The 14,880-nt window shown below is 40.9% G+C and overlaps 1 protein-coding gene across 4 annotated transcripts in view; it reads right to left on the bottom strand.

Annotated features, from left to right (window-relative positions):
• THADA (THADA armadillo repeat containing) overlaps positions 1–14,880 on the bottom strand; it is a 323,481-nt gene that overhangs the window by 66,304 nt on the left and 242,297 nt on the right. For all 4 annotated transcript variants that reach the window (XM_057740678.1, XM_057740680.1, XM_057740681.1 and 1 more), the window contains exon 31: positions 7,592–7,686. In XM_057740678.1, coding sequence (XP_057596661.1) covers positions 7,592–7,686 — 95 coding nt within the window. The remainder of the gene's footprint in view (positions 1–7,591; positions 7,687–14,880) is intronic.

Here is a 14,880-nt window from a genome sequence, read left to right as displayed (position 1 = left end):
CCTGTATTATTCTGATTTCCGAAAGGTAGCTAGGAATCATCTGCTCATTTTAGGAGCTCACTGTTCCCTGGGAGACTTTTGGAAAAAATAACAGTTCAGATGACAATCCCAGTGTTTTGTAGAAAAGCAACTAATTTATTGACGACGAAGCCTTTTTTTTTTTTGAAATTTCATAGCTGCAGACCCACAAATACAAAGTCCTCAGAAGACTCTAAAAATATGTTCTCAATTCCCTTTTATGTCCCACCCAGAGCTGAGGGAATCGCACCAACTGTGTCATATTAATCACATCTGCATCCAACACCAATAAAAGTGCACGACCGCGGGAACAGATAAGAATTGTTTTCAATTTGTTCAGATGGGATTGGTTAAATTTAACCTAATTAGACCAAATAATCAAAGCAGGTGTTTGTAAGTTGCCAATGTTTTTATTCTCTGTAATTGTTTGGCTATATTTCCCAGGAACTTAGGTAAAGGAAGTTAATATGTCATAAAAATCATTGACCTTGTATTTCTTCTTGTCACACATATATTATTCATGTTCAAGGCAGTACAAATACAAGGCATCACTGAATACACCTCACAGATTTTACCATTTAACCACCATCAACATCTAATCAGGCCTTTGGGAGGGCTTGTGTTACCGAACTTCCATGATATAAATACAAGCAGTAAAAAATGAGAGGCTGGCTTCTAATCTTATACTGATCTACAAGGCACATTGACTTGGCATTCAGTCTATTTAGGGATTCTGACTTCATGCTCACAAGCTGGTCACTTTTAAGGTATTTAGAAGATAAATAATAACAATAATAAAAGTTACATTCCAGTTACAACAAAATGTTTATTGCACTTGGCAGAATGATGAGATCCGAACTATAAATGCCAACTAACAAAGAAACCACAAAATGCAGCCACCAGCAGCCTGATATTGGGAAGTCTTTCATGCAGTGGTCGTAGGTCCACTTTCAAAGGGAAAAAGGGCAGGTAGCTGCTCGGGAGTGACAAGCTTTCTCTTTCTAGTAACTAGCCCTGGGTACACTCTCATATTATTCCACACACCCTGGAGATGGGAGACAGCAATGCAGGCAAGAAAGTCCCCATAAAAGCATGTGCTCTAGAAGCTACTGGAAAGGGGATCCCTCTCTGAAGCCTGGGGATTCTGCAAGGAGGGGCAGAAGCCAAGGAAGCTGAATGAACACAGGGGCCTAAGGCACCCGTCCCCGAGACAGAGAGCAGTTTTCCTGACTTGGGTCTGAGTGTGCTGCAGGGCCACGGTGGGGGTAGCTGGAGAGTCCAGCCTCTGCTCTCTTACTATACATGTGACATCAGGCAGTTCTCTGTGTTCCTCTGTTTCCTCACATTTAAAATGAAGGACTGCTAGTACTTCCTTCATTAATGCGTGCAAAATACTTGGTACAGTGCTTGACAAGGAGTTCAGTGCTCGATATATGTTGACCATAATTATTATGATTCCTACAAGGGAGACGATACTGAAAATAATGTTTCCTAAAATTGAGAATATAATGGGCATCCTATATACATATCAGGGGTAGGGAAACAGCCTTTTGAGATCACTTACACAATGAGGGCAAATAGACACATCCTTTCCCACCTAAAACACTTTCTGGAAATTATTATTATGTCATTTCTTTATTTCTTTGGGATTAACTAATCCTCTTCAAGATTTGTATTTTAATACGTGACACATACTTACAATTACAAAAGAAAGAACCAGGTTACATAAAATTAGTAAAACAGAGACTAGGAAAGGAAAAATCCACTCCTAAACCCATCAAGAGAACTTAAACTGAAAGTCAGACAGTGCAAATAGGTAAGATATTTGTTTAAACACTTGGTAAAAGAAAATGTTCAATTCAGTAGCTGTGAAAAACACAAATTTAAGGGGTGTGGGCATAAGAGAGAAATAGAAAGTCCACCTCTCAGAATAAAGGGAGTAAATATTTAGTCAAGTCTCAGATAGTATTTCAGTAAATAGATATTTCAATGGAAAATTTCCAACACGAGAGCAAATAATTTTAGACTGGTTTAAAAGGAGAAGGAAAGCTCTTCGCTTCCCTGGCCCTGCTCAGACCTGTAACCCAGCCTCCGAGCCCTTGGAGCAGTTAGGCTCTTTCCTCCTCATCCCCCCAGCTCCGACTGGAGACTATAATTTTCTTTCTAGCAGGAAACTGATATATACTAATGATGACAGCTGGATTCAGAAGAGGAAAATGAATACAGGGGACAGAGAGTCCTTGTGGGTTTAAATCACTTTAAAACTCAAAACAAAACCCCCAGATTTGGAATTTTTAAAACCTAGTTAATGGCTAAGGAAACCTCAAATGATTGGGAAGTACTAAGATAAAAGTTTGAATTACACAAAACACATCATTATCTTAAGCTGTTCTAATCATCTTCTCTGCCTTTCCCCTTCACTGGTTTTCTCATTGTTTATGCCCCCAGCCCTTCAATGTGGTTCTAAGACATTTTAGACGTAGAAATAGCCTTCCAAGGTCACTTTTACAGAATAGTGTTTGCGAGGAGACAGGCAGATTCTCCTCCATCCAAAAAAGTTTCCCAGAAATTGACATTACTTCTTTCTTTTTGGAACAATTAATCCTTTAAGATTCATATTTAGATACAGTTACTGTTGCAATACATGTGCATACACACATGAATAAAACAGAATGTTATGTAAAATTAGCAAAATGGAAAACGAGAGGGAGAAATTCCCCTAAAATCACACCATTCTAAAACAACTATTTTTAGCATTGTGCTGCCTTTAACTCTAGTCCTCCACTTTCGACCCCCCCATCTCCCAAACCCCCAACGGTGGTTATCATAACGCCTTGACATTCCACGAATGCATTTTCAGTTACATTCTTTTTCCGTGACAAAGGAACCTGGCTCCATAAGGATCCTAAGACTCCTTTAAGGATGTGGGCACAGAAAAACATTACTTTGTCTTAAAAACCACGTGACCCTAATCTCTGTCTTATATCCTCCAATATTCTCCTTTGTCTGCAGGGTCAAGTTCAAGCTCCTTAGACTTTGGCCCATGAAGCCCTCCTTGACTGAGTTCCTGCCTCCCAGCCTCACTTCTAGTCACACCTTCCTGTCCTTGAACCCAACAATGCAATTGCACTGTCCCAGTTCTTTGAAAGCTGTGCTGACATGAGCCTTTGTGGCTTCAGATACGCTTCCTTAATACCCACCAGTACGTTGCCCACCTGGTGAATTTCTACTCATCCTCAAAACTCTGCTCAATCACCTCCTCCTCTGTGAAGCCTTCCCTGCCCTCCCAAGTAGAAAGGACCTTTCATTCCTCAGTGCTTCAAATGTATCCCACAAACACTTCCTTCATAGTATCCGTAATCCCCTTTTGGACCTACTTATAAGCCCCAAACATACCATGTGTCTCTCCAGATATAGGTGCTTAACTTGTCTGATGTTAGCATGTCATGTCTGATGAACAAAAAACTTAATGAACAACAACAACAAAATGATCCTTTTCTGGATCAGTCAGAGGGGCAGGAGCATCCCTAATCAAGTGGATTCCGAATTGGATTCTTGACATTCTATGCCAAGTATGCTTCCATGTTTTCCTAGGAAAGCAGGCATTTTTTCTTTCTTGAAAATGTGTGAGAACATGAAGAGAACTGTAAATGTGAGGGATTGACCATAACTCTGCCAGGCTGCAGGACACTGGATTAGATGCGTAGTTTCTAGCCAGGGGTAATGATGTCGGTGATAATAATATTAACGGTAGCTAATATTTATTGAGCACTTATTCTGTGCCATGCAAAATCCTTCCTTCCTTCCTTCTTTGTGGCTGTGTCAGGCCTTCGTTGTGGCGTGCGGGCTCTTCGCTGTGGTGCATGGACTTCTCTCTAGTTGTGGCACATGGGCTTCTCTCTAGTTGTGGCCTGCAGGTTTTCTCTTCTCTAGTTGTGTCACAAAGGCTCCATAGTTGTGGCCTGCAGGTTCCAGAGAGCATGGGTTCTGTAGTTGAGGCATGCAGGCTCAGTAGTTGTGGCACGCAGCATGCGGGATTTTAGTTCCCCAACCAGGGATTGAAAATGCGTTTCCTGAATTGCAGGATGGATTCTTTACCACTGGACCACTAGGGAAGTCTCCCAAAGTACATTCTTTACATGTGTTAGTTGACAACCACTCTAAGATATAGATCCTATTATATCCCCATTTACAATTGAGAAAAAGTGTCTCAAAGAGGTTAAATGACTTGCCTAAGGTCACAAAAGCTAGTAAATGGCAGACCTGGGATTCAAACCTAGGGATACAGCTTTAGAGCCTATGTGGCATACCCCCTACTCTGAGCTCTGTGAGCTTTGGAGGTAGACAGATGCATATTTACAAACATATAAACATTTGACTTGAATTCAGAAAATGAATTTACATCTGATTGATGCATGAGTTTAAGATTTGCATCTTGATGACACCTGTTACTACTATAAAAACTGAGGAAGGGGCTTCCTAGGTGACGCAGTGGGTAAGAATCTGCCTGCCAGTGCAGGGGACACGGGTTCGATCCCTGCTCCAGGAAGATCCCACATGCCGCACAGCAACTGGGCCTGTATGCCACAACTATTGAGCCTGCGCTTTAGAGCCCGCGAACCACAACTGTTGAGCCTGTGCCACAAATACTGAAGCCCACGTGCCTAGAGCCTGTGCTCCACAACAAGAAAAGCCACGGCAATAAGGAGCCCGTGCGCCACAAGGAAGAGTAGCCCCCCGCTCTCTGCAACTACAGAAACGAAGACCCAACACAGCCAATAAATAAATAAATAAATAAATTTATAAAAAAAAAAAAAAAAAAACCTGAGGAAAATTCTACGTTCCAATTAGTCAGTTAATAAATCCATTCAATGCAGGCCTACTTACTACTCGTTTAGCTGGGGGACATGGAACCTAGCCATGATCCATTCTTTCAAGGCATTTACAAGATAAAACTGTCATGACAATACTTAGAAATCATATTGAAATCTACACATCCAGGTAAATGATCACCTTGTTTGGTGATATACTTAGCTACTGCTCAAACTGCCTTTGGAAATAATTTATGAAACACATGAGAGTCGACTTAATTATTTTAAGCTCACAGTTTATTTTTATCCTAAACAGTGCTATCTACCTTAACTGCCATTTTACTTGACATTTGGTTAATTCTAAATATCTAATTCATCTTAAAGGAGGAAAATTTGCTATCAGTATTTGTGTGGATATAGAATATGAATACATACATTCATATAGAAGCCACATGCATATATATCCTGTGGTTTATGAGGACAAATCCCAAAGGACTGGAAAAAATCGGTGCTTGTCTAACAGGAATATATGAGCCATATATGTAATTTTTGATTTTCTAATAGACACATTTTAAAAAGAAACAGATGAAATTAACTTTAAGAATACTTTAAATTTAAACCAATATATCGAAAATATTATTATTCCAATATGTAATCAATATAAAAATTATTGAGAAATTTAACTTTTTTTTCATACTAAGTCTTCGAAATTTGATGTGTATTTTATTCTTATAGAACATCTCAACTTGGATCAGTCACATCTCAGTTGTTCAAGAGCTGCATGTGGTTAGTGACTGCCATACTGGAGAGTGCAGGATAAAATATGTAGAACTACTAGAAAAAGAGTAAAAGTGTCCCATCCCTTGCATATCTTACTCTGCAAAGTAATGACTCTAAGACGTATAATACATTGATGCAAGTGAAATACTCTTGAGTAATAAACAACAGCTTGTGATCACATTTAATTGCGGTATAAATGCAAAATAATTTCTTTTTTTTTAAATTTTTTGGCCATGCTGCACGGCATGTGGGATCTTAGTTCCCTGACCAGGGATTGAACCTGAGCCCCCTGCATTGGAAGCACAGAGTCTTAACCACTGGACTGCCAGGGAAGTCCCAAAGCTAAATAATATTAGAGTTTGTGGAAAGGATGATTCCAAAAGACCAAAGTCATCTTCACAGAGGAGCCTAGATCATCAGTAAAGGACAAGCAATTGGAGAAGAGAGAAGGGTATTTTACAATATTCAAGGGTTAATCCCTTCCAGACAAGGAATAATGGTACTAATACACCAATAAAAACTTAGTTCAAAAAAACCTAGTGAGTATAGTCAATCACACAACTATGATAGGAACCCAATGAATGGATTTGTAAGTAGTGAGCAACTCTTTCATGGACAAGGCTCTTTACACATTAAACAGAGAAGTATTATTAAGCTACATGAAATTTGGAACTGAAATACAAAAATGGTAGAAACCCCAAAAAGTTTACGTGGTAACATCTGATTCATAGTCTCTTTATAACCTCTGGACCCCAGTTAACTCAAGTGTAAAATAAAGTGGACATGACCCTGAGATCCCTTATAGCTAGGGTGACCTGTGATTTATGGTGCAAACTCGGACACTTTCAAGAGTAAAAGGGGCACTATTAATAATTATGCTGGGATGAGGTATAAACTAGAACCGTTTCACAGCCATAAAACTATATGATCCTCTTCTACCAAAAGGATACAACAGCTACTCCTATGCAGGGATGTGGAGCTGATCAAAGTTCAGGCGTGTTCTTAATACCCCTGCGTGGCCACAGGGGCCTTGTGGGCTAATATACATTGATCCGAGAGAGGCAGTTTCGCACCTCCCCCCGAAAGCATTTTAAATTGGTTTGAATTTGGGAACAGGGTTCCATATGGACAGAGCTGGACTCTGACAGCCTGAATATATTTTCTGAAGACAACAAATCATTGACAGACTAAATGTAACAGAGGGAAGGCCTGGCCTGCTTGTACTCAGAATCTGACTTTGTAATTGTAGCCTCCTTTAGACAGGCCTAATCAATTAGAAGAGGCTGATTTTAACCAGTTGCAGGCTCATTACCCTGCATTCCAGTTTGTGTTGATGAAAATCAGTTTCAGTCTGTGGCCTGGAACTCATGTACAGCACTTCCTGAGGCCTCTTATATAAACACATCAAAACATTTTTTTATTTGGAGCTGCCCCTCTCTCTTTTAAGAAAAACCACTTTGTGAATCATGATAAAAACAGAACAATTGCATGTGGATCGAGGGCCCATACCAGGAAACATACATGACACCAAGGAACACGTACAAAGTCAGAGAGCTCAAGGTAGCAAGTGGTGGATTTGAAACTGAGTCTCAAATATCCAGGCTCCAGCATCAAATGAGTCCACTTGGTTACCTCCACAAAACGGAACAGAATGAACTCTGAGTTAATGAAAATGACAATCTTTCAAAGAAAATGCATGAAATAGGAAAAAGCCAAGCTCTCAGAAATACAGAGGGTATCTGAGTAGAGTCCAGACTCTTCCCTGAATGGCCAAATAGAAAACAAACTTGCAACTAAACAAGGACAAGTTTCCTTGGGAGGCATCTATGAGGGAACCGTATGACACTGTGTTTAATTTTGATATGCGGTTAGTCTTGCAAAAGTAGAAGGTGGGGGAGTGCGTTGGTAGAGCCACTCAAAACCCTACCTATATTTCAAAGACCTGTAATCATTCCAAAATATGATATAACTATGAATCATACCTGGCTGGTTGCCTTTTGAGGGTTTGTCAAGGCAGCAAGTCAACAGGAAGAGAATATCAATATACACAGCTCTGGTCACCAAACATGGATTTTGCCTAGAAAGGTAAAGAACAGAAAATAAATTGAAAGTTTCTCTCTCTGAGGCCTGGCACACGGAAAAGAGAAAATGGATATTTTCTACCAGGCACATCGTGAGGCTTAGAGAGTTGTTGTAACAAATGCTAAAAAATGATGGACAGTCACCAATGGTGAGAACACACAAGCAAGTCAAGTGAGAAAGTGAAATCCTAGTGCATATGGTGGAGGTTGGGGCTGTGTGTGTACAAAACAGAGAAAACTCTATGCTCTGGCTCCAAAGGAAATTAACTGAAAACAGACAAAAACCAACATCTTATCCCAGTTGTTTGGAAACAAGGGGGCAGGGGTAATATGACACCATTTTCTGTTATCTTCCTCTTAACTGGACAAATTTAGGGGGAAAAATCATTGGTTATGAACATCGCTGATTTAGCATTTTGGAGAAGGAGACCTGCACTCACATATGATAAATCATACTTACGACTTAAAACACCCAGCTGAAAAAACAAACATGTGAAAGCATGAACAAGCACTGCAGCAGACATTCCTCTGCTGATAAATGAGATTTTTTTCTTGTTTCAGTAAATGGAGCAGCTCTTTTACTCTTTGAACCACACTCTGGAAGAAGTAGGTGGGCTCAGATTGAGGGGGTCTAGATAAAAAAGAATGAAGGATAGGCTCAAGATGGCAGAGTAGGAGGATATGTGCTAACTCTGTCTTGCAAGAACACCGGATTTACAACTAACTGCTGAACAATCATCGACAGAAAGACACTGGAACTCACCAAAAAACACACCCCACATCCAGAGACAAAGGAGAAGCCACAATGAGATGGTAGGAAGGGCACAATCGCATTAAAATCAAATCCCATAAATGCTGGGTGGGTGACTCACAAACTGGAGAACAGTTATACTACAGAAGTCCATCCACTAAAGTGAGGGTTCTGAGCCCCATGTCAGGCTTCCCAACCTGGGAGTCCAGCAACAGGAGGAGGAATCCCCAGAGAATCAGACTTTGAAAGCCAGTGGGATTTGATTGCAGGACCTCCACAGGACTGGGGGAAACAGAGACTCCACTCTTGGAGGGCACACAAAAAATAGTGTGCTCACCAGGACCCAGGGGGAAGGAGCAGTGACCCCGTAGGAGACTGAACCAGACCTACCTGCTGGTGTTGGGGGGTTGCCTGCAGAGGTGGGGGGCAGCCTGGCTCACCGAGGAGACAGTGGCACTGGCAGCAGGGGTTCCAGGAAGTGCTCATTGGCATGAGCCCTCCCAGAGTCCATGATTAGCCCCACCAAAGAGCCTGTAAGCTCCGGTGCTGGGTAGCCTCAGGCCAAACAACCAACAAGGTGGAAACACAGCCCCACCCACTGGCAGACAAGCAGATTAAAGTCTTACTGAGCTCCACCCACCCAGCCCTACCCACCATCAGTCCCTCCCACCAGGAAGCACCCATGAGCCTCCTAGATAGCTTCCTCCCCAAGAGGGCAGACAGCAGTATCAAGCAGTATCAGCAGTATTTCATCTTGTGGAAATGAAAACCACAGCCACAGAAAGATAGAGAAAATGAAAAAGCAGAGGACTTTGTACCAGATGAAGGGACAGGATAAAACCCCAGAAAAACAACTAAATGAAGAGGAGATAGGCACCCTTCCAGAAAAAGAATTCAGAATAATGATGGTGAAGATGATCCAGGACTTGGAAAAAAGACTGGATGCAAAGACCGAAAAGTTTACCAAAGACCTAGAAGAATTAAAGAGCAAACAAACAGAGATATGCAACACAAGAACTGAAATGAAAAATACACTAGAAGGAACCAATAGCAGATTAACTGAGGCAGAAGGGCGAATAAGTGACCTGGAAGACAGAATGGTGATAATCACTGATGCAGAAAAGAATAAAGAAAAAAGAATGAAAAGAACTGAAGACAGCCTAAGAGATCTCTGGGACAATGTTAAACGCACCAGCATTCGCATTCTAGGGGCCCAGAAGGAGACGAGAGAGAGAAAGGACCCAAGAAAATATTGGAAGAGATTATAGTTGAAAACTTCCCTAACACAAGAAAGGAAATAGCTACCCAAGTCCAGGAAGTGCAGAGAGTCCCAGGCAGGATAAACCCAAGGAGAAACACACCAAGACATATAGTAGTCAAACTGACAAAAATTAAAGACAGAGAAATGTTATTAAAAGCAACAAGGGAAAAATGACAAATTACATACACGGGAACTCCCATCAGGTTAACAGCTGATTTCTCAGCAGAAACTCTGCAAGCCAGAAAGGAGTGGCATGATATATTTCAAATGATGAAAGGGAAGAACCTACAACCAAGAATACTCTACCCAGCAAGGATCTCATTCAGATTCGATGGAGAAATCAAAAGCTTTACAGACAAGCAACAGCTAAGAGAATTCAGCACCACCAAACCAGCCCTACAACAAATGCTAAAGGAACTTCTCTAAGCAGGAAACATAAGAGAAGAAAAGGACCTACAGAAAGAAAAACAAAACAATTAAGAACATGGTAATAGGAACATATGTATCAATAATTACCTTGAATGTAAATGGACTAAATGCACCAACCAAAAGACACAGACTGGCTCAATGGATACAAAAACAAGACCCATATATATGCTGTCTACAAGAGACCCACTTCAGACCTAGGGACACATACAGACGGAAAGTGAGGGGATGGAAAAAGATATTCCATGCAAATGAAAATCAAAAGAAAGCTGGAATAGCAATACTCATATCAGATAAAATAGACTTTAAAATATTTAAAATAAAAACTGTTACAAGAGACAAGAAAGGACATTACATAAAGATCAAGGGATCAATCCAAGAAGAGGAGATAACAATTATAAATATATATGCACCCAATATAGGAACACCTCAATACATAAGGCAAATGCTAACAACTAAGAAAGAGGAAATGCAAGGCAGAAATAGAGACACAGATGTAGAGAACAAACATATGGACACCAAGTGGGGAAAGCGGGGAGGGTTGAGGGGAAAGAATTCGGAGATTGGGATACCAAACTGTACATTCTAAATATATGCTGTTTACTGTCTGTTAACTGTATCTCAATAAAAGTTCTTAAAAAAAAAAAAAAAAAAAAGAATGAAGACCTTTTGAGTACAGCACTGAAAGTCCCCAGCTCTGAGCCTCAGTTTATATTGACTATGAAAAGGGCCTGAACCTCCTTGGTGTACTAGTAATTCACCAAAAGCAATAAAAAAACAGTAGGGACTGACCTGGGTTTGAATCCTGGCTTTGCCACTTAGTATCTCTGTGACCTGATTCAGATTTCTGACCTGTACAATGGACACCCTAAGCACCTCACTGTGAGCCACTGTGAGCATTTGACACGGCGTGTTCCTTGCCCTGCCCCTCTGCCTCCAACCTAAGATGAGGGAATGGCACAAGTTCTGGCTAGTGTATTTCCACCTGGCTTGATCCCTCAATCATCCTTCTCACTCCCTATACATGAACAGTTTTACCATTTCCCTGAAGTTTATTCACACTCTATCCTGAACTGCCCATATCCTAGGGATATGCATGATTTGCATGAAAAGCAAATCAGATACTTTTAAATTAAAACAAAACTGTCTTGTTTCATGGTCTCCCTGTTGCTGACCTGCCTCACTTCTATTCCACTGACTTGCTTCACCTACAGTATCTGCTTGCTCCCCGACTCCTACTCTGACATAACTAGTAGTTTATGTGTATACCTCACATGTGGCCTAATTTCATACCTACGCCTGGCTATTTTTTAACAATTAGTTAAAAAAAAAAAAACAGGTAACACATGCACATGGTGTAAAAATAATTCAAACAGTACAAAAGGGTATGCAGTAAAAATTGAGTTCCTTTTCCACGCCCCCACCCTCTACCCACTGTTCTGTTCCCCTGAGGCAACCACTATTACTACTTTCTACAGTACATCCTTCCAGGCACATTTTATTCATTTACCTATAGCTACCCACTTGTTTATTTTTATGTAACTAGTGGTTTACTACATACTAAGTTCTGAGCATTACTTTTTTTTCACTAATATATTTTAGACATATCATTATTTTAAAAACAGAGATTTGCCTCATTTGTTAAACGGCTGTGAACTGCTCTATTTCATGGATTTACCTGTCCCCTACTGAAATAATTCAGATTGTTAAAGATACTTTGCTGAAAACAATGCTGTAATAAAGATATAGGTACATTAGTTTCATGTGTATGAATGTGTACTCAAAAGAGAAATCCCTAAAAGCTGAATTGCTAGATATTTTGCACAAGATATTTGCACATTCAAAATTTTGCTTGATTTTGATATGATGTTCACCAAAGAGACTGTGCCTATTTATACTTTCTCCAACAGTGTGTAAGAATCCCACCCACCAACAACCTGACCAACACAGTAATTAAACTTTTTAACCCTTGCCAAGATAAGTGAAAAACAGTATCTCATTGTTGTGTCAATTATTTTATTATAAGTGAGGTTGACCATCCCTTCATATGCTTCTCCAAAATGATTTCTGAACTTCCTTTTCTGTGAACTGTAATCAAATCTCCTGTCCATTATGTTATCAGTCTTTTCCTTATTGATCTGTAGGAGCTCTTTGTATATTAAGGAAATCTGTGCTTTGTCACATGTGTTGCAAATATGTTTTTATAGTTTATCATGTCTTGTAACTTTATAATATTTTTTGCAATTCAAAAATGTTTAGTTTTATGCAGTCAGATGTATTAATATTTTTATTTATGTCTTCTGGATTTTATGTCATGCTAACAAAGTCTAACCCTTCTCCAAGATAAATATATATTTTTTAATTTTCCATATTTTCTTTAGTACTTTACAGTTCCAATTTTATGTTCTTGTTAACACCTTGCTGTATCTGGAATTTTTTCCCCCAAATTTTACCCCTATCTTTTGTCTCTACCCAGTATTCCCCAGGTCAGTCATAAATTGACCTGTGAAGCTGAAAAGCCCATAGTCTATGAAAACATCTTTAATGACATTCCCAGTTCTGTCACTTCCACTGTTTAACGGGTGGGATGTCCCCTACTTCCCTCAAAGAAATGGTCACTCAAGAAAGCAAGCAAGAGGGACTTCTCTGGTGGCATAGTGGTTAAGCATCTGCCTGCCAATGAAGGGGACACGGGTTTGAATCCAGGAAGATCCCACATGCCACGAAGCAACTAAGCCTGAGCTCTAGAGCCCGCGAGCCACAACTACTGGGCCTGCGTGCTGCAACTGCTGAAGCTCGAGTGCCTGGAGCCCATGTTCCACAACAAGAGAAGCCACCGCAATGAGAAGCCCGTGCACTGCAATGAAGAGTTGCAGACAGCAGATGGAAAGCCTCCTGAGCATCCAGCTTTGAGCTAGGTGCTGGGAAGAGATGCATATAAGATGATTTCTGACCTCAGAGAGTTTTGTCTCATGGAGACAGAAATAAAGGCAAACTTTGGGACAGGATGTAAGGAGTTAAGGGAGAGAACACATTAGGGTGGACTGGAGACATGGAAATAGGTTTATGAAGATGTAATTCCAATTGGGCTGTGAACGATGGGAAGAATTTAGATAGACAAATTGATAAGGAAGGGGATTTTGAGAGGGGGCAATAGATGTAGGAAGAAATGAGTTTAGCTTGTCCAGGGACCCAGAGAGACCAGCTTGGGAAGATTACAGAATGTATTGAGAAGGTGGAAACAAGAGTGAGGCAAGCCAGGCTTTCAGGAGATGGGATACTCCATGCTAACCGGCGCTCCTTGGTGTACTCCCTGCTCCATTTGGCCTCATAGAGTCATAGCTTCTCACCCTAGATGTTTTTCTGCTCGTGGAGCCATAAAGAACCGTGAAAGGAAGTTTTTGGGAAACTGGTTTGACTTTCAAGTCTGGTGAGGAGCTAAGTTAATATATTTTTAAAAATTTCTAAATGAATAGGGAGGAAAGGCTGGCAATCTTTATAGCCCCCTGCCAGGCTGAAGGGTGCTGCACCTTCTCTTGACCTGGCACAGGCTGCCAACCTTGCTGGCATCCTGGGACATGGCAGGGACCACTCTGCTCCCATAACTGTGAGGCTCTAGGCCAAGTCTGATGTTGTCAACGAGATCATGGGAGGCTCCCTCAAATGCTGCTGCTTTTGATTCCAGGAAGCAGAGAGGATCAGGGGCTACAAAGAAGTCCATCCATGGCTTCTCTTTCAAGACTGACTCAGAGAGAAATTCTGGCCTGGAGCCCACTGTTCAAGGCTCCACCCTTGAGGACAGCCACAGCCTCACAACACTGCTGTCTGGAATCAGAGTTGGGCTTCACTCTGAACTGGCTTCTAAGTCAGGAAAATAACTTTTTTTCTCTTTCTTTTTCTCTCCCTATTACTTGATGTTTGTTCTGACTTGGAAATGGTACACTGTGAGTTCAGGGTGAGCCAGAGGTTTGTTCTTGGTCTGTCAAGCCACTTTGATGATGGGAATAAAATCCTGGGAAAGAGCAAGCCAGCTGGACAGGAAACCAAGCCACAGGGTTTTAGTGGGTTTGGGGATTTTTTTCTTCCCCCAAATGGAAAAATCCTGGCATGGGGCATGGTATAATAAAGATTTAGAGCGTTTGAAAAAAGTCAGGAGTGGTCATGGTCTAATAGATGGGCTAAAAACTGCATAATAGTGGTTTTAGAAGGAGTAGCAGGAATCAGGTACTACGAGGACTAAGTTTACATATATAAAATAAAATGAAGGGCTTGTTAAAATTCTTTCTTCCACTCTTTTTATCATTCGTCCCTTGACAAATACCCACCAGAGAACCTGACCTCTGAACTTCATTAAACCTCCTGCCCTCTCTCCTGGAAGCTGGGGGAGGCAGAAGGCAGGGCAGAGAGAGTAAGGCTTCCCAGCCTTGTCCACAATGACCCTAGTGTCTAGAGGACAGCAGGAGCTCTTGGGAAGCCTGTGATAAATTATTCACTTCTCCTGTCCCTTCCGGAATCCCAGTGGCTGCAGAGCTTTTTAACTGAAGCCCATTCATTCAGAAAACATTTACTAAGAGGAAACTGAGAGCCAGGAATAGTGCCAGGATATGAAAATATGAAGATGAAATGATTCAGTGACACAGTCACTGCCCTCAAGGAACTTAGAGTCCCGAATAGTGTTTTTCAAACTGTAGGTTATGACCCATTTTGTTAGTTATGAAATAAACTAGTAGGTGGTGGCCAGCATAAGAGAAA

Source organism: Hippopotamus amphibius, chromosome 7 (genome assembly GCF_030028045.1).
Source record: "Hippopotamus amphibius kiboko isolate mHipAmp2 chromosome 7, mHipAmp2.hap2, whole genome shotgun sequence".
Classification (NCBI taxonomy): Eukaryota; Metazoa; Chordata; class Mammalia; order Artiodactyla; family Hippopotamidae; genus Hippopotamus; species Hippopotamus amphibius.
This window is presented reverse-complemented; position numbering and strand designations above follow the sequence as displayed.